General features: G+C 45.2%; 1 protein-coding gene across 1 annotated transcript in view; it reads left to right on the top strand.

Annotated features, from left to right (window-relative positions):
* ARRDC4 (arrestin domain containing 4) overlaps nt 1–12,500 on the top strand; it is a 12,939-nt gene extending 439 nt beyond the window's left edge. The window contains exons 2-9 of the mRNA XM_004692963.2: nt 3,462–3,525; nt 4,218–4,284; nt 4,510–4,657; nt 6,476–6,578; nt 7,896–8,152; nt 8,635–8,797; nt 9,337–9,491; nt 9,870–12,500. Coding sequence (XP_004693020.1) covers nt 3,462–3,525; nt 4,218–4,284; nt 4,510–4,657; nt 6,476–6,578; nt 7,896–8,152; nt 8,635–8,797; nt 9,337–9,491; nt 9,870–9,923 — 1,011 coding nt within the window. The 3' untranslated portion in view covers nt 9,924–12,500. The remainder of the gene's footprint in view (nt 1–3,461; nt 3,526–4,217; nt 4,285–4,509; nt 4,658–6,475; nt 6,579–7,895; nt 8,153–8,634; nt 8,798–9,336; nt 9,492–9,869) is intronic.
* The last annotated feature ends 7,792 nt before the right edge of the window (nt 12,501–20,292 follow it).

The following is a 20,292-nucleotide window of genomic DNA, read 5'->3' as shown; positions in this document are numbered from 1 at the left end:
GCGAGGCTCCGGGACGGGCTGCGGGGGTGGCTGGGAGGGCGCGCGCCCGGAGGATGCCCACCCGTCAGCGGGCAGGGGCGGGCCTCGGGGTGGCACCCATCCTGCGGGCATCGATTTGGTTGCGGGAAGGGTGCAGGTAGTGATGTGTGCGACCCCCACCTCCTGGTACCGGGGAGACTGTGCGCAGTGGTTCTGTGGCTCTGTCCGCTTGTCCCTCAGGCGCCACCAGCTTCTGGACTCTGGACCTCCTAGGAGGCTCGGGGAGTGAGCCGTTGCCATTGGAACTAGTGATGAGCAGTCAGGAATCTAGATCCGGAATCTAGGTACTGTCCCTTCTGGCCTGAGGACTGGAGAGTGGGACCGAGTGCGAGGTTCCAGGCTGTGCTGTTTGCTGTTTGATGGGCTTTCCCTGCCTCCCATCCAGGACCTAGATCCGTGTTCGTGGTCCCTAATGAATTAGCAAAACCTCAATCTGGAGAAGAGGGAAGTAGTTCCTGAGTGGCTGGAGCTCAAAGGAAGGCTTTCTTGCCTTCACTCATAGGCGATTTCCCTCCCTGGAGAGCTGGTCTCCTGAGACTTCTGCCTCTACCTTATTTCCTTTGTCTTTATTCTTTGCTTCTTTTTGTTTCCTTTGCTGCTTTTTGTTTCCTTTGCTTCCTGTTCCTTCCACCTCACTCCACCCTCATAGACCAGGCCTGGTGCAGGAAAGATGGACCTTGCTAGCTGCTCTTGGCAAACCCAGTTAGTAGTGTAGGCTTTTCCTGATTTGCCCTTTGGGAACCCACTACAAGGTGTTTCATTAAAAAGTGTAAAAATTGGTTCTGTTAATCCTGCAACTACTACCGGTAGCCTCAGTTTTTGATCATTTCATAGAAACTCCTTACCCCTGTCTCATCAGCTTCAGCTTTTTTTTTTTTTTTTTTAAAGATTTATTTATTTGTGCATACAGAATTGGGGTACAGGCCAGAGGCTCAGGGGCGGTGAGAGGCTTCACCAGAGACAGAGTGGGGAGCAGAACAGGCAGATGGACGAAGTACACTGCTGAGGGAAGCAGTGGGCGGGTCAGGAGAGGTCTGGCTCGCCATGTGGTCTCCTCCGGGGCAGGCGGCAGGCGGGAATCGAACTCACGCGGAAGTGGCCTCAGATTCTCAGTGCTGTGCTTTAACCCGCTGCGCCACCAGGGAGGGCCAGCTTCAGCTTTTATCTTAACAAGAAAAATGGGGCTAGAGCCCCCCCCCCACCCCCAGTAAAAATGCATTTGCCTTTGCTGTGTTTCAAGTCAACAGAAGAAGTGCCTTGCCTGGCCCTGCTCTTGAGAGGTAGACTATCCGCAGTTAAATCCTCAAGTGACCCCAAAAGTTGTAAAGAGGAAAACGTTTTTGGAAACAAAGCTCTCTTTGGATTAGCAAGGGCAGTGCATTGGATCCCAGCTTCATCTGTAGGGTTTCCAGATCAGCCCACACCTACCCCCGGGCAGCAGATAGCACAGGTTTGCAAGATGGCTGACTTGGCCTCGGAGAAGACTTGAATTGGTTTTACAAAAGACTTGGCATTTTGTGTCTTTGGGCCCATGACTGCAGAGTAAACAGACGTCAGATCAATAGCATTTGGACCTGGGATTGGCAATCAGAACTTATTTTAGTAAAATCTAGGCTAACCGTGTTTTGATACACCAGCTCTGTTGACTTTGTTTTTTTTAAAGTTGAAGCGATGAAATGCTTAAACTTAGTTTAAATAAATTGTTATAAAATGTATAACAAATATGGGCCAAGTCTGTGTTTTCTTAAAAGTTATAGCTTGTATTAGTTGATCACAATGTGGAAAAACAACTGTAGCTAATATCTGTAGCTTGGAAAAATTAGCAACTATCTAGTTGTAGATTCTCAGGATGGTTTTATTCTGAAACCAGCTGAATTTCGGGTACCTGAAGAGACTTTTCAGAAATTCAGATTTTAAGAAAGTGGGACTGGAGAACTCTGTTTTCTAAAATCACCAGGTATTCCCTTAGCTTTGTTCATTGCCCACTAATGGGTAGTTCTCGTGATCAATGTCTATTCTTCATCTGTCATGGAGAACTGTAGAGACAAAGCAAAGCTTCTGTATCAGTGCCTGGCCATCCTGAGTGAGTCCCTCCTGAGCCCACTGTGCCTCTGGAAGGTCTCTGGCGCCCACTTCTCACCGGCGTCTAGAGTTTGCTTTTGGCCGTAGCACTGAATGGTGAGACTTCTGATGACGTGCAGTCCTTGTGCCTGTGGCAGAAGTAATAAGCGAGAGGAGAGAAGCAGGGCTGGGTTTGGCTTGTGAACCTTTTAAATACCTAACCCATACTTACCACCTTTCTCAACGTTGTCCCCTGTTTACGTCTGAAGTGGCTGAAACTCTCCTGTTAAATGTTGTAGTTCCCAGGTTGATGTGATAGAATGAACATCATCTTTCTCTTACTCATTTGCAATGCCCTGGGCAACTGTCTTCTCCACACATACCCGTCACCCCCTCCTTCCTGCTGTCCCTTCATCAAAACCCAGTCCATTATGTCCTGCCAGCTCTTGCCTCCACGGTGGGCCTCATCCTCACGGTCCACACCCCTCCGTGGGCTCCGTCAGTCTCTGGCCATTACCTGTGTGCAGGTGTCTACGGATCTTCCCTCCAGCAGGTCTGTTTGACAGTCAAGGTGACTAATCCGTATACCCACCAGTGCCTGATATCAAAGTTTATAACTCAGCCGAAATCTGCATTTTTAGACATTTTAAAGAACTTTGGAATAGTCATCTAATGATTACAACTGTCATTCTAGGTTTCCTGAGAATGCTGTGATTCTCAGAATCTAGAATCCCAGCTTCTCAGTAGCATGAGGCTGGCCTGAGTCTTTCAAAGGAGCCACTGTGTGCACATCGCCAGGCACCCGGGGCTGGCGCTGCACTGGCACACCCAGGCCGGGACATGTTCTGCCACTGTCATTAACGTGACCTCACGACCCTGTGACTGACTCACTTTACCTCCAAGTCACCCGCCTGTGGGAGATTTCTGCATTCATGAACTAACGAGCAAAATACTTCCCCCTCCAACAACATATTGCACATTGAAAACAGTTAGATCCCAAAGACCTAGTGGGCCAATAACCAGTAATCAGGGTGGGCCTTACCCACAGATGCGTGCCTTTGACCAGAGAGTGCATAGTCTGATTTTTATTAAGTCAGATGAAGTAGATCCATTTTTTCTAAATTAGGTGTGGATGTAATCTGATACTGGCATCCCCTGTCATTTTCATTTTTGTATCCAGCAACCAGGCGCATCTCAAAACAAGTTCTTGATCTGCATGTGGCCCTTTCTTTAGCTGAATCATCCCTCCTAAAACTTGAATCTCTTTTGAGCAAAACACAAGGGGCAGTTTATAACTCTCTCGGAGCGCCACGGAGCCAACACTGACAGCCCTGCCATTGACTCCGCATTGCGGGGTGCAGGCTGTGTCCCCGGGGCCCCAGCAGCAGCCCCGCCCTTCATGGTCCATCCTCACCCTGCATCCTGGTCATCTCACAGTCAGGGATCGCTCTCTGCCAGAAACAGCTGCTAGTTGACTCAGAGAAGGAGGAGGGAGTCACAGCAAAGCCTGTTCTGCACCCCAAGTTACCTACCAAGATCCCAGTTCATCAGTAGAGCTGGGGTGTCAGTACACCACTCCTGCTTAATAATTTGTCTTATTGGTTCGACTCTTGTATTAGACTCAAAATTCATAACATACCAAGTAACTTTTCACCTCCTTTTCTGTCTTTGTCCAAAGAATACATAATCTGATTTTTGTGGTACAAAAAATGAAGTGGATCCATTTTTTTCTAAATCAGTTGGAATCTGGCATCGGCATGTTCGGTCACATGGTAGACTAACACTAACGTTAGTGTGCGCACACTAGTGCAAGAGCCGATGTCCAGGCGAACAGTGTCACATGTGTGTATACGCGTGTGCACATTATACGCGGGAGCTCTGGGCGCTGGCACTTCGTGGTAATTACTCTCGTGGTCGGTCTGCTTGAAGGTAGATGCTATATACCTTGTTTGAAACTGATTCAGCTTGGTAAAAGTAGATTCAAGTGTCAGCTTCCCGAACTTTTCGGAATACCTTGGATATTCCAGCCACGAGGACGTCCTTTAAAGAAAATCTGACTTAGCTTGTAAGCACATCATCTGCTCCCTGAGTGAAATAAACTGTCTGCTTCTCCTTAGGGGCAGGAACCCTCCTACTACAGCCAGGAAGACACGAGTTTCCATTCAGCTTTCAGCTGCCTTCTGAGTAAGTGAAACGTTGTGACATTTTGAATTTGAATTTCTGATAAACAATGAAGATTTTTTTATCTTTTTTTGTTTTTTTCCTTGTGGAACGATCTGTCTTTTGAGTGTCCCCAGCCCAGGCTACAGATGCCGTTGGGGACATCTGTATAAAGACATTTCAAGAGTCTTTATCCTGGCTTTATTTAACTGAAAAATGACCTCAGTGAATCTCTTCGGTTTGTTTCAGGCCGTTGGTAACCTCCTTCACCGGGAAATATGGAAGTATTCAGTACTGTGTGAGGGCGGTTCTGGAACGGCCCAAGGCCCCCGACCAGAGCGTCAGGCGAGAGCTCCAGGTGATCAGTCACGTCGATGTCAACACCCCAGCATTACTAGTAAGTTCTTCCACCTGCACTTCCTCTTCCCCCGTCTCCCAGAGGGGTGCCACATGTGGCCATTTCCACAGTCGTCTGGCCTGTCAGTTTCTGAAGAGTCCTGTAACCCATAGGCATTTGCTATAAATATGTGATTCTAGGTTGAACAAATTAGTAATTGTGTGTGTTAATACTATTGATTATGTCCCTGTTGTTTAAGAGCTGCTTTTGCCAAAAAGTTATGCAGGCTTGAAATGCATTAATGAGGCTTAATAATAATAACATGCACACAGAAAGTCGTTCCTTTTACCAGTGCGGCCACATTCAGAGAGCTGTGGCGTTCCCAAGTCCTCGGTAATAGCAGGCTGAGGAGCGTAATTACGGAAGAGTATCAATCAGGCACAGCCTGCTATTGAAGCGCAGCCCATTGTGCTGGAGGCTTCCGTTCTGCGTGTCATTTTCCCGCATTAAGCAAGTGCGTGCAGCTGCCGTGGGGCTCCTTTCACTTATCATTTCCTTATGACAGATTTGGCCACATTAAAGCATTGAACTTCTAATCATCACCAGAAAAACTGTAGCCTGATAAGAAAGATGAGGCTATAAGTAACAACAGAATAGGCAAGATGGGAGCTAATGAGCTGGATTCTTTTATCTACACCCATATTATCAGAATAATATAAAATTATACCTTGTACTTTCATGATAGTTACCAGGACCTAATGGTTCTTCATTTCAATATGAATGAATGATTCTTTACTTCACAGACCATACTGGGATAATTTAAACTTCCCATCATGATGCTGGTGTTACAAAGATGAATTTGTAGCATTGCCGATTTCCTTTTCTAGCCAGTGTTTTTACAGAGAAGAAAATAAAGAGAACCAGGAGTTCAAAGTTGTCAAACTCTATTTTCACACAAAATTGAAATAGGGTATTCTGGAACGCTCACCTTTAGCCTGTGAAGATGTGACAAAGACACCCTGGTTTCCTTGTGGCCATGGCCACGCCCTGTGTCATCCCCAGCTGACCTCACTCACAGCTCCTTCTCAGCACCCACTTACAGCCGGTTTTGCTCATCGATGATGTTAAATATCTAGTCTTAAAAAAAAAAAAAAAAAGCGTACATAGAATTGAGAGGTTTACTACTCTTTCTAAACTAGTTACAACCATTGTGGCAAATGCTTTAAAGGGTTATTTTGATCAGAAAGATATTCTTTATTGTTTTTTTCTGTAAGTTAAAGAAAAAATTGCATCTCGGGGGTTTTAAAGGGCTTTTAGTTAGTGCATGTTGTGGTCACTAGGCTAGGCATGTTAGTTGTGCTGCCATTTTATAAAACTCAAAAACCAAAGGTAATGACACACACTTGAAATTTTGAAAGAGAAATTTTAAAGGAAAAAAGAGCATTTGCTTGCTCCACATTTTATATACTAAGACAAATAGTACATTCTGGCTATCAGTCTCCATACATTTCTCTTGAGCTGGTCACACTTCAAGTGTTAAATAGACAAGTTAGGGCTTGCCACTGCAGTTTCCGGTGGCTCTTGGAAGGAATGACCTGTCATCCCCAGAAATGTGAAGGCTGTGGGTAAAAAATGAGGGCATCACGGTTGTTTGAATCAAAAAATTCACCTTAGATTTTTCTGACAAATACCTGAGCTTTAGTGCTTTGTGTTTTGATTATTTTTTCCTGATATACCTCATAAAGATAAGGAAAGCTGATGGTTTTTTGGTGAGGCAAGTCTTGACAACTGTTTTAATAAAGAAGAAAATAATTTTAGGATCAGTGAATTTTCTAGAATGGCTTCATTAAAGTTGTTTTATGATTTGACATTTTCAAGACCCCTGTATTGAAAACGCAAGAGAAAATGGTCGGCTGTTGGTGTTTCACTTCTGGGCCTGTCTCGCTGAGTGCCAAAATCGAAAGAAAAGGTTACTGTAATGGTAAGTGAAACGCTTGAACGTCCAAATGGAAACTCACTCATTCATTTTGTTAGCTGATTTTAAGTAATTTTAAAGAGCATGCATTGGGATGTATGGACTCTGCTGTTTGGAAACATAAATCATAAACTTGTATCTTAATGCAAATAATCGCTATTTAAACGGTGCTTAGTGGATAGGTTGAGTCCAGGGCATGCCGCTCTGCTCGTCCAGTCCTAACAGCAAAACTAGCCTGGAAGAGCGGGGAAACCCCAGCATTTAATTTCAGTGTTGCAAAAAGAACATCAGCACAGCGTGATCAGAAGGGAGCGGCGGCCGGCAGACGCAGCCCCCGCGGGGCCGCGCGCGGGGCCGCGGGCACCAGACCGGCGGGCGCAGTACGCTAGCGCCTTTCACAGCCAGGTTGGCGGAGGGCCCGATTCTGAACAGGCGACGCCCCCTCCCCGCCCCGGCATGTGGGAAAGGCCAGGAGGGGCGGCTCGCCCAGCAGCACTTGCCTGCCGCCCCGTGGTTCTTCGCACCTTGACATTGGCTCGAGCTGGGCCGGTGCTGCGCTGCTCGGTACTGGCGGGCTCGTCCGTGGCCTTTCGCACTTAACACGGCCCGGACATGCCGACGGGCGAGCCTTGACTTTCATCAGTACTGACTGTCCTGAGGACTGGTAGCTCACTGTCACGTTAGAAAAGTGAGTCATTAGAAAACGGTATCTGCTCTGTCGGTGATCATTTTCATTTCTCTGACTTGGATTTCAGTTCTCCAACAGGGCTTCTCCATGTGTTAAAGGATGACATTGGGAAACAGCCACGTTTCTTTTAAATAATATAATAGTTTATTTTTACATCATTTTGTGCATGTTTCCATCGCAGTGGTAATCCCCTCATCACCAAATCACCCTGTGCCATCACCACAGTCCAGTGCACTTCCCTCTTCCCACTGTTTTTGATCCCATTCCCCACTCCACCCCCACAAAATGTGTCTGGTATATAGCTGTTCGTTATTATTATTTTCTCCCCTGCTGTTTTATACTCCTGCTATGAGTGAAACCATCTGGATTTTTCCTTTTCTTTCTGGCTTATTTCACTAAGCATGATCCCTTCCAGCTCCATCCATGTTGCTGCAAAAGGCACGTGTGTATCTTTTTGGCTGCTCAGTAATATTCCATTGTGTATGTGGACCTCATCTTTTTAATCCAGTCATCCACTTTTGGACATTTGGGTTGTTTCCATGTCTTTGGGGAAATGCAACTTTTAATAGGTGAGGCCCCCACGCCTCTGTGGGGAGGACTTCCAAGTCTCTGAAGGTGGCTCGTTTTCCTTTCAGGAGAAGCCATTCCCATCTACGCAGAAATCGAGAACTGCTCATCTCGGCTGATCGTTCCCAAAGCTGCCATTTTCCAAACCCAGACATACCTGGCTAGCGGGAGGACAAAGACCGTCCGGCACATGGTGGCCAACGTGCGGGGGAGCCACATCGCGTCCGGGAGCACCGACACGTGGAACGGAAAGACCCTGAAAATCCCGCCTGTCACCCCGTCCATCCTGGATTGCTGCATCATCAGGGTGGATTATTCCTTAGCTGTAAGTGAAGCTCTTCGTCAATGTAAAATGCGTGGGACAGAGCAGTAGCTGGCACCCTGTTCCTGTGAATATGCACAGTAACCCCCAAAACGGTGGCATTTCGTGTCGGCGTGGCAGCGAGTTGTGGATGCAGGAGGATGGGCTTTTGCTTTTAGTCAGAAACTGTCTCCCTCGGGTTTAAGTCATTAACACAAATGAATTGAGGTGCACCGAGGGGCACTCGTTAAAATATATGGAAAGTGTCTACAAGATACTTAGTTATTTATGGCCACGGTGGCCACTTACAGCGAAGTGTTAAAGCCACCGTACCGCGTCACAGAATAGTCACTGTGTCGTGCTCTTCATTTGGTGGGTTTGTCGTGGTCCTGGGTCAGGACAGTTTGTATCGGACTGGCAGACGCTTTTGTCACTGAAGAATCAGCCAGTCCAGCGGCCCGCTGTGAGGCGTGACGTTGTTTTCTCTCTCTCTCGCTATGGATCAGGTGTACATTCACATTCCTGGTGCTAAAAAGTTGATGCTGGAGCTGCCCTTAGTCATTGGCACAATCCCCTACAATGGTTTGGGCAGCAGAAACTCCAGCGTGGCCAGCCACTTCCTCATGGACATGAGCTGGTGGACTCTGACTCTGCCAGAACAGCCTGAAGGTAACGTGACCGGTGGGCAGCTGCCTCTTCCAGAGTGAAGTCCTCCTCCCGAAGTCCGGGGCACAGGCCTGTAGGGTGGGCGGCACCTCGACCACTCGCCGCCGCCGCGGTCCTCAGCTCTTCTGTCACAAAGGCGCTGAAAGCATCCTTCTTCAGAAGGCGCTGAGGTTTAAGCTCCCCATGACGCAGCATTGCCGTTGGCAGACTGGGGGTCACCTCTGCGTCTCCCCATTCCAGTTCTAGTCAGATTGCCAAGTAGAGCGACGTGGGGGTTTTCGGGCAGCCACTTCCCAACACTGCCTGGTTCGCCGAGACCACCACACACGTCTCAAGCGGGGAGACTATGACCAGTGTCAGTAGTTTAACAAAAGAGAAATCTATAGTCAATAATTGTTGTGTTGTAATGGACACGGGAACGTGATTAGCGGGGGAGATGGCCATTGTTTTTCTTCAGATTTAGCGAAACGTCTGGGCCTGGGAGAGCTGAATGTCGCTAGTCAGCCTCTGTGTCAATCTCAGCCCAACTCTCTCTGCCTCAGCTCCACCGAACTACGCCGACGTGGTGTCTGAGGAGGAGTTCTCGCGGCACGTGCCTGCGTTCCCGCGCCCGGCCGGCTCCGAGGGAGACGTGTGCTGCCCGGTGTTCGCCTGCATCCAGGAGTTCAGGTTCCAGCCCCCGCCCCTCTATTCTGAGGTATGCAGAGCTGGCGGGCATTTTACTGGGAAAGTTGTGCCTCTCCTGAGCTGTGTGTAAATCAGCCTTCGTGAGTGACTACTGCTGATGGCTGGTTACTACAGTGGAGGGTGCGTCTGACACCGGTTTTACGGTGGCAAGAGATGATCAGTTGCATTCGCCACATGCTGTGGGGTTTGCCGAATGCGCTGTGGGCACATGTGTGGCGCTGGGGGTCGCCCGCAGGGTGTCTCATGAGACCAGAGACCGTGGAGCAGTGGTGGCCAGCAGGACTTCCTCGTAATAGGTTGGGGTGCGTGGCCCATAACCACCTACACGTAGACTCCAGGATCGCCTTAAAGAAGGCCCAGGCTCACCTGGCTCTGCTCTTCTCCACAGGTCGATCCGCATCCCAGTGACATAGAGGCCCGGCCTGTCTCCTTCATTCTCTGAACGTATTCCAGAAATCACTGTGTGCCCAGATGTGCTTGCTGGGCCTTTCCTCTGGCCTTTTTTGGGGGGAAGGGGAAGATGAACTCAATACAAATGAACACCGCAACGGAAGGTGTTAGCAGTGAAGGAATGTGTGTAAAGAGGGCCCACGGGGTGGTTCTGCAAGTTCATGTCATGGCACGGCCGTCTGTCCTCTCAAAAGAGACTGGAGAGGTGGAAGGTCAGTGTACTGGAGTCCCGGTGGTGATGGGGGACGCGAGGGGCCCCTGCACTGACCCGAGGGGAAGGAATCCGTGGGGGCAGAAAATACCACGTGAGTGTCTTTAAAGAGGTTTCTCAAAAAGGCACTGGAGTGTCCTGAGTGCTGAGGCAGCGTGGGCTCTCAGGGGATGCCAGGGCGCACGCGAGGGCTCTGCAGGAATCGGAAGAAGCCTGTTGGCAGGGTCCCGGGTCTCCATGGTTTCCCACCATATTCCGTAACACTGAGGTCCTTTCTTGAGATCATGGCCTCTCTGGGTCCTAATGAAGTAGCATCATTTCCACCCTTTCCGTGGCTGGGTGCTGGAATTGGCTGTGCAGTATACGAAGCCAAGAACAGTTCCTTGAGAGAGCCAAGAACAGCTCAAGGGGCAAGGATGACTTGCAATATGAAAATGCTTTTTGTTGAGGCCTCTACCTGTTATCCTTTTAAGTGCTTTAACGTGATGCATGCTTGGTTTGCCGCGTGTCTGACCTACCTACAAGCACATTAGAAAAAGAACTGGGGGGAAGGGTCGCATCCACAGGATGCCTTGATAACTACACAGGGGACTCCTGCCAGGCCTCACTGGAGTCCCTGCTAATTTGCAGCCTCATCTCATGTGTCCCCAAGTCTGCACTGGACCAAGGGACAGTGCAGTCCGAGTCTGCTCTGGACCACTGACCCATAAAGTCAGCATTAGCCAGAACCTTCTACATGTATACCAAAGGGTATTTCAAAATAAATGCGAGGTCAGAAGAGGGCAGACATTTCCATAAAAAGACATTAACCCCGTTCCTGTCATGAGACTTAGGTCGGGTGGCAGTCACTGTGTTATTCCAATTCTTCAGTAATTCTGCATAAGCTGTGATTGTTTATTGTCTTGGTGCAATATTTTATTATCATTTAACCTCAGGATATTCAGACCTACAGGATTGTTGCTGCTAAACGTCTGAGCAGTGTCTTGCCGTCCCCTCGCCTCACAGTCACACCTCCCTTGTTTTCCCTCTAATCTGTTGGTTTTGTGAGCTGAGAGCATTTCTGGACACCCAGCAGAAGGCGTGATGCCCACCCCAGATTGGAGAGCAGCTGAGTAGTTTTCACCTTGTCCTAAAGGTCTGACTCGGACACCCTGGTGCTTCCCTTGTAGAACACTGTACCTTACTCCTCAGAACGATGTGTTTTTCTTTCAATCGATATACTCAACTGGGAATAGAAAAGTTCTTCAAAGGTTAGATTTTCTCTTTGAAATGTCATGGGCCATCTGATCAGGGATGTTTCTACAGATAGAAGGTAAATGTGTGGTTTTCAGCCTTCTGGATATACCTGTCCATAATCATGTGAGCGCCATAATCATCAGCTTCAGTGTAAAATAATGTGAATTGTAAAATCACAAGCCTCGCCTTCCTTACAAGCCACTGTATAAAATGACATTGCAAAACATACACCAATAATTAAGCTACTGAAACTGTCACAAAACTTTATCCCCTGCTTCGGTTGTTAAGTGATTTTTTTGTTTGTTTTTATTTTGGGGTGTGTTCTTAAACAGATATGTGCATTCAAGTGCTGTCTAAACACATTTGCTTTTACTTCAACAAAGACCATCTTCGATTGTTTCTGGACTTCTGAGTTACAGTTTAAGCCACCTGGCCATCTCTGTGATACCAAAACAAAGTGAAAGGAGCACAATAAAGCAGCATGGAGGAGGAGATGCATGGCAGGTTCCAGTGGAAGAGCACCTGCCTCCAGGAACCCTCACGTGAAGGAGGGGTCCCCTTTACTCTGAGGCTGTGAAGTGCCCCCACAAACTTGAAGCAAAGCTGATTTTGTAGCACTGGAGAGAGGAGCTAAGGTGTGATCTGCCTTACTGAATTGATGTCAGATATCTGACTTTAAGCAGGAGGTTGAACCTGCATACCTTTTTATCATCAAGAAATTGTTTCATGAATGCAAAAGATTCTACTTTGGAGCAGAGAAATACCTGGGAATGAGATCAAAATGCAGCTGCTGTTACTTGCTTGTTTACTCCCTTGGTTTAGTTCACAAAGAAACCATTGCCTTAGAATTTTCTTTTTGATGCAAAAATCTTGAAATTGGAAATGTGCGTTGGATAGCAAAAAAAATCCTATCACAGGCAGAACGTTCCTTTTGATTTCTTTGTTTTGCACATTAAAAACACAACAGGCAGGGGTTATGTTTTCAATAAGTTAACTATGAAAACTTTTTTATTTTTATTTAAAAATGTAACCGTTTAACCCACAGGAAAAATAATGATTGTATTTTGTACTCTTGTTTGGACCCCATGGGTTCCTTTTGTTAATAAAAATATTACATCCATGCGAGAGTTGTTAGTTCTGTTTTCATATTGGATTTGTTTGTTTGTTTGGCTTGATTATGACTTAAATTGTTACAGACCTCAGGGAAATCAGTACTTTTAAAACAAAATCTTAAGTTTCGATCCTTCATCTATCAAGGCCAGCACAGCCCTGTGGATGCTGAACTTAATTTTGTAGTGGGTTCACTTCCCCCGAGGTAACAGATTTTAGCATCTTTAGTAAAAAAAAGTAGCTGAGACGAGCAGATAAGCTTAAGCCATACAGGCCTTTGAAGATTGTAGTCTTCATTTATCCTGAAATGGTAATGGCCGTTTTTTTAAAGCTTACTTTTTTTTTTTTTTTTTTGCTTTTTTTTTTGTTGTTTGTTTGTTTTTTAAATGTTTGCCCAGAAATGCCCCAGGATTCATTTAGTAGGCGTGAAGAACGTACTGGCCCCTTCCTGGAACTTGCCTAAAGTCACCCTCCCCTTTCTAGAGAAAAACTCAAATGGGTAAAAACCATTTTTGTATAGGAATATGTAATAGTAGCTATCTAAGGAAAACTGTCTGGATCCTCAGTCCTAGAAAATAATAAAACTTAGCAAAGTGCTTAAAAAAAATCTCCACGTGTTTATTATGTGTAAATTAAATAGGCCTTTTCTGCTCCCCTACTTGCCATCAACAGAAACTGAGATTATCCCATGCAATGTTGAGACAAAATATATAATATTGCAGTTAAAGCTTCTATAGTTTAAGAAAGTTATAAATTATAAAATCTAGGAAGCACATGCAAAGAATCTAGGAGAAAGCCCTCGGATTACAAATGAGCGTACCAAAGACCCAGAGGTGTAACCTGAAGGTTTGGCCTACATTCTCTGAGAGCTAGAAGTTACAGAAAACAGTGATTGCTTAAAATGACACAGCTGACGACTGGCAGGGCTGGCGACGCAGTGTGTGCTAAATCAAGAGCATTCAGTGCCTACAGCCTCCTGAAAGAGCACCAGATTTGGACTAAATTGCCTCCTCACCATCTTTAATTAGTATTTGGAATGCTCTCTTCATCGAGGCATTTGTCTCTGACTATGTTTTGAAATAATCATAGACTCCCAGAAGATGTAATAATAGCGCAGAAAGATCCTGCATACCCAGCGCCCTCTATCCCGCAAAAGCACCATCTTATGTAACTAGGACATTATCAAAATCAAGAAGTTGGCGTCGCCACTATACCCACAATTAAGTGGAGTTAAGGCCTTACTTGGACTGCGCCAGTCTCTGAATACACTCATTGTTCTTGTGTATGTTGAGCATAGTTCTCGAACATTTTATTACCTGTCTAGGTTTGTATCGCCACCACAATCAAGGCACAGCTGCACCGTCACAATAAATCTAACCCGGGTCTGCTCCTCTACACCCACACTGTCCCTTTCCCCCGCCCGGTCCAGTCCAGTCGGGTCTGTCCAGCATCTCTATAAAATTTTGTCACTTTGGAAATTCAAGACAATGGGATGGTTCCGTGTGTGCCTTTGGCAATTAGCTTTTTCACTAGGCATAACACCCTTGAGATGGACAAGTTGCATGTATCAGTATTTTGTCCCTTTATGTTTTTTTTTTTTTGTATTTTTTTAACATTTTATTTATTTATGCCTACAGAACTGGGGTACAGGGCAGAGGCTCAGGGGTGGCAAGAGGCTTCACCAGAGACAGAGTGGGGAGCAGAACAGGCAGATCGACAAAGTACACTGCTGAGGGGAGCAGTGGGCAGGTCAGGAGAGGTCTGCCACGCCAGATGGGTCACCTCCGGGGCAGGCGGGGATAGAACTCATGCGGAAGTGGCTTTAGCTTCTCGGTGCTGTGCTTTAACCTGCTCTGCCACTAGGGAGGGCCTAATTGTATTTTTTTAAACATTCTTCTGTATCTCTCTCTCTCTCTTTTTTAATTTGGTTTTACATCATTCTTCATTTTGTGCCTTTTTCCATCTTGGTTGTAATCCCTGAGGGCTTCCCACCACCACTTCACCAGTGTGCCATCACCATAGTCCCATGCACCTTTCCTACCCCAGTTTTGTTTGTATTCCCCACTGTCCCTTTATGTTTTAACTGAGGCATTTTGAAAGAAAGGAAGCTGGTTATTGCTTAAAATTCCATTAAACAATTTGCAAAGTATGTAAAATTTATGCACATGTGACATCATGTAAATATTTCAGGTTTTGCATTTGAGAACTACCTGTTATGTAAATATGTAAAATGCAATTTTACATAAAGTTGTAGGGTCTCACTTTGAGCTCGCTAAAATACTTGAAGTATTTTGCTTTTTTTACATAGCAAGTTACTACACTATGAATGAGCAAGATACACCTGATGAAATTATGCTACAAGAGAAACTATCTGGGGTTATTGATCCTCAGTTTCTGAATCTTACCAATTTTAAAATAAAATTACATAGAAAAGAAACTACATTTACCCTGTACATTAATTTTTTGTTAGCTTTTTTCCTTTATCTTTTAATTCCCTCCTTTCAGCCCTTTTTCTTAATCTCTTGATATGAAAAGGTCAGAAGCTGAACAAAGTTTTTAACTAGGAAACACATTTTTAAAGAAGCAATATTAGAAAACATAGGTTTGTTAGGCCATTCACTTTTTCTAGGTAGGAGAACACATGTCATAGAAGCCATGATATACACACCTTGCTTTTCCCTAAAACAAGGAGTCTGCCAGAACCCAACAAACACACAGGGAAAGGACTGAGAACGTAAACGTGATTAGTGCCACTACAACGGAATGTACTAGAATGTCACTACAACGGAATTCACCAGGAACTGTTCTGCTGCAATTGTTTCTATGTTCACAAATACAACATTTCTTCCCTGCTTATATCTTAGAAAAAGTTAGACATCTTGGGTGGACAGGAAGAGACATGTTTTAGGCAGCATCTTGCAGTGAAAACATAGATGTTTCCTTCTTACCTTTGCAACTCTCTCCTCCCCATTTGCATGCACACACATGTGCACACATACACATCATTGCCTCTTAGCCCTTCATCCACACATTTTATCTTCAGAACTGTCTATTCAGGTCAGAACGTAAAACAACTGCAAAAGGTGGAAACCGGCCTTGGATTTATATGCTGCAGGAATTTCCTGGAAATATTTTCTGCCAGCATTTTAACTATCCTCAACTAGACGGAAGAAGAGTAATACTATCAGGGCAATGTTATTAAGTGAGTAAACTGAAAGTAAATCTTCCAGGAATTTATCTTTTTCTTTTACTAGGCGCACTGCAAAGTATAGCAGCCATTCCCCCTGCTACCAGCCCCATCTCCACAGAATGACTGAGGACAAAACAAAATAACAGCACAATTCAGTGTTTACCTTGTTCTTCATGGATACAAACTCATGTTACCATGACATGAATATGTTCATAATTTTATTTTATCTTTTAACTGTAGATGTCAGAATCCATCTGTGATTCTCATTCAATATATGAGAGCTTCTTTGCAGTATAGCTAATACTACAAAGATTCAGGCTTGCCTGGACTGGTTGACTGAATTAATTCAGGTAAAGTATAAAGGCTTATGGCCTACAGATCATTAGGGTATACTTCAAAATAACAGCTACGCGTGTGTACTAAGCATACACCCAGACACTCTCCTTATTAACTGGGGAAGTCCGCCCACAGGCAAGAGAACTGGGGAAACCACTTTGTTTATCTTCAAGGAAGATCAAGAGGGCACATTATCATCACCAACTGATTCCGTTGCTAGAACACAAAAGCGGAACCTAACTTTTGGGTGGCTGATAGACTTGCCAACAAGTAAAAGATAACAGATGAAAAAGCTGTCAACAAAACAATTCTGTATTTCACAATCACTACTCTCACTGCAACAGGAAGTTGAAAGCAAAACCCTAAAGTTACACCATAATAGATAATTCCATAATTAAGAAGGCTGCAGGGGCGCACGGAAGACGCAGAAGAAGTTATACCAAATAGTCATTATTTGAAAGCTTGGCTACAGGTCAGTTTTAAAAGTTTCAAAAGAGTCGAGATTATGGAAAAGCAGTTAGGAACCCAAGCACTTTTACAAGTTTTTTTTTCCTCCTGCCCAAATTAAAACAATCAAAACAGAGTATGTGTAGGTGTCTATATAGGAGGAATATAATACTAAGTGAAAGTCTTTTCTTCCTTAGAAGAGGAGAAAGTCAGAGAATTCTAGTAAACATCTTAAGAGAACCTATTTCTTCAAAGGATTAAAAACAAATCTCAGTGTTTGTTATTCTATCCTTATTTCAACGGCTGGCCTCTTTCAATAAATGCTTAGTACCAAGGGAAACATCTACTCTTTAAATCTTATATGACAGAACAAAAGCCTAGGTAAAAATATAAAAGGATAACTTATCTCAAACATATATGATTGCACAGGCTAAAAGCTATTTCTCTAAAACAATATCAGGATTACAGCAAATGTGATGTATATACACCATGGAATACAATGCAGCAATAAAAAAGGTAAACTCACCATTTGTGGCAACATGGATGGAACTGGAGAAGACAATGCTAAAGGATGAAAGAGAAAGACAAATATTAAATGATTTCATTTGTATGAACATAGAAGAACAAAATAAAGGGCCAAACAAACCAAACCAAGAACAACATCTAGAAATCTCTCTGTAGAATTAAGGCTACCAGAGGGGACGGGGAATGTGAAAAGCAAACGGTACAACAAAGAGCCCAATGGGCTGTGGTGGAGGAGTTGGTGGTGGGTGTGGGGTGCTGTACCCTGTAGTCTCTGGAAATGTGCAATCTTATACCTTTGAATCATAGACATTTCTGTAAATCAAAGTTCCCTCGATTTTTCTAAAAACTGCAAATAACTGCATGACACTTGAAGCCCTTTTCAAATAGCCAGTTATAGAATCAGGCTTCAAAAAATAAAAGTGATTTCCATTGTCTATAGGAGAGTTTTAAATGGCATCTGGTCTGAACAGGGAGATTTCCAGTGGTCTGAGGACTTGCTTTCTATCGCAGTACAAGAGTCTCACCGGGAAGAGACGAGTTGACAGGGGTCAGGCAACCTTCCCATTACCTTTGGTCTCTCTCCAACATCATCTGCTCAGCCAGAGTTGGCCGCTGACCCTCCAGAGTTAGCCTGGTCAAAGATAAACACTGCCTCAGCAGCCTCAGAGGAAGAAGCTGGCAGGGACTGGGTCTCATCACCCCAAGGCTGGTCTGAACGGGCCACCTGAGCACCTGCCGAGGCCCGCAGCCACCTATGTAGCCACCTGGGACTGGGTGCGTGCTGGGAGAAGCACCCTGCACAGCTGAGACCAAGACCCTCAACTCCAGGACCAAGAACTCATAGGAGGAGGAAAGTACAGAAATTCCTTCAATGGAGAAATAAAATCAGAAGTGGATGCTGACGAATAGGCAAATATGAAGACTCCATTGATCAGCTACGTTCTGTTAAAGCAAATTGTCTTCGGGTGGGTGTGCATTTTGTTTAGGTTGCTTTGCGTTTTCTGCCTCTGGTTTTTGTGAAGGAAGGTTATAACGTTGGGACCCAAGTCACCCAAAATATGGAGATGCTCCTCCTACCCGGCTGGACCTTGGTGCCTCCCCTGTGTGGATGCGCCCTCACCCGGCTGCACCAAATGTGCCCTTTCCCCAGGAATTTCCCCACACTTGATCCCATATAAACTGGCACCGTCACCTCACCTTCCCCTCGCTCCACCCACCAGGCTACCCTGTTCCTCACACCGCCACACACCAGCGATGGGATGTAACTGTCACCTACTCTGAGCCTCTGACACTAAAATTCTCATCTCCTAACAGCCTCGATGCAGAGAATCTTCTAGAACCAAACACACACACAAAAGGCTACGGAGTTGGATTCAGACCCCGAATGAGTCACCCTGCAACTGGTCTGTTCCCCATTGGTTCATCCCAGTGGCCTCTCCTTTCCTGTTCCACTGAAAAGGAAGCAGCACTCAGCACAAAGAGCTCCCAGGACCCAGATCTGACTCTGGACTGTGGTCACAGCCACACGTGTCCTTTCCTCCCAGCCAACAAGCTCAGAGACCACAGCCCCTTTGAATGATCACAGAAGCACACACCGGGGCATCCTAAGAATTCTGTGGATGTGCAGGATTCAGCACGTGGAGCATGGTTTGGCAAGGGCAGACCCAGCGCCCCCAGGGCACCAAGCAAAAGCATGGTCTCTCGCCTGGGTGTTGACAGGAAGGAGCCATCACTGATGTGCCCGTGGCTGTGGCTTGCTTTTGTAATTCATCTTGGCTGTCACTGCCCATCCCTCAGCGACCCCGGCTGACTCTGGGAACCGCCAGTACCTACTTGGGCAGAAATGTGCTACTTGAAATAAATCTGGCTGCTTGACTTCTTCCTGTCTCCTTTTCACCTCTTTGGTGGGGGTTGGGAGGCTGAATCTCCCCAATAGGTTTCTCCTCTAAAAGATTTCCATGGGTGTTTCGCACAGACGTGGGAGCCCAGGGAATCTTTATATCCATTGCACAGAGGCAAGCATCATTCTGTCTGTTTCCATTAACACAGACTGGCAATTAATGTTTTTGGTTCAAAAGCCTTCAAACATTTGTACAACCATTTGCACGTTTAAATGGCTCTGTATGACAGTCAAGCAGGTGGTTAACTATATGTATATTAAATTCATAGAGAAACTGGTAATTTTCAATTATAATTATCAGTTCACAGTTTACATGATAAAAATTTTTTGAATAGACCCATTAGCTGATTTAGTTAGCCAGGGTTTTTATAAATCATGGTTTATTTGCTTACCCTGCTTTTAAAGGAGGAATTTTCAGGGCTCTCACATGAATCAATAAATATTTTCATTGGTCTTTATTCTGCCCAAATGCCACGTTTGACAATGGATGAAATATCATTGGCTCTTCCTAAACAGCTGTTTGAATGCGGCTGTTTTATTAGTTGTTTTGTTTAGTATTATTACTCTGATAATGGTTTAAAAGTTTTATTCATTTGCTATTAATTTGTTTTTTATAAATAAAGTCAAAATAGGGCTGACTCGCAGTTCCTTATAATTTTACAGCATATTATACTTCCCTAGTAATATGTTTCAACAATAGAAACCTAGAAACCAATGAAAAGCTGTCCCATCTTTCTAAATGATACCCTTTAAAGCAAAACGCGGAAATATATAGCACTGACTCGTGCATAATAAAATTTGATGATTTTGTCACTGTGGAGAATATTTCTCTTTCGCAGGCAGCAGAAATAATTTAAAAGCCTCTCATTTGGCTTCTACAGCACACACACACACACACACATAACCAACAACAACAAAAACAGTGTGAGATTCCAAATCTCTGGGGGAGAATGCTGAACTTGTGTTGAGATGCTGAATGCGATTTCGAGAAGTGCCTTTAACATTCTCAACACTTGTGAGCCTCTCAAGTCTGTTCTTGGATTGCTCCTTTGAAGCACAAGTAGGCAAGAGCTTCTCATCTGTACAGCATGTAAAGAGGGCAAGTGGGGGGTTCTAATGGTCTCTTAGTTTATTAACCGTATTTGCAACTGGTGTGTCCACTGTCGGAGGAATGGCATATCCTCAATGAAGCCCAACCATGGATGCTTTGTGGATTCTACCCACACTGCCAGGTGCCAAGGATTACAACCCCACGGCGCCATGAATCTGCCATGACTCTGACCTCCGGAAAGAAGGGCTGCCGGGAACTAGTGGTAGAGTTTAAGCAGCCGTGCTTGGCATAAAATTGAACACATGTGGGCTTAAATGCTCTTGCTTTTCCTGCTTTCAGTTTGGGGGTCTCAGCT

The sequence above is a fragment of the Condylura cristata genome, unplaced genomic scaffold (assembly GCF_000260355.1).
Source record: "Condylura cristata isolate star-nosed mole 26May11 unplaced genomic scaffold, ConCri1.0 scaffold00035, whole genome shotgun sequence".
Taxonomy (NCBI): Eukaryota; Metazoa; Chordata; class Mammalia; order Eulipotyphla; family Talpidae; genus Condylura; species Condylura cristata.
This window is presented reverse-complemented; position numbering and strand designations above follow the sequence as displayed.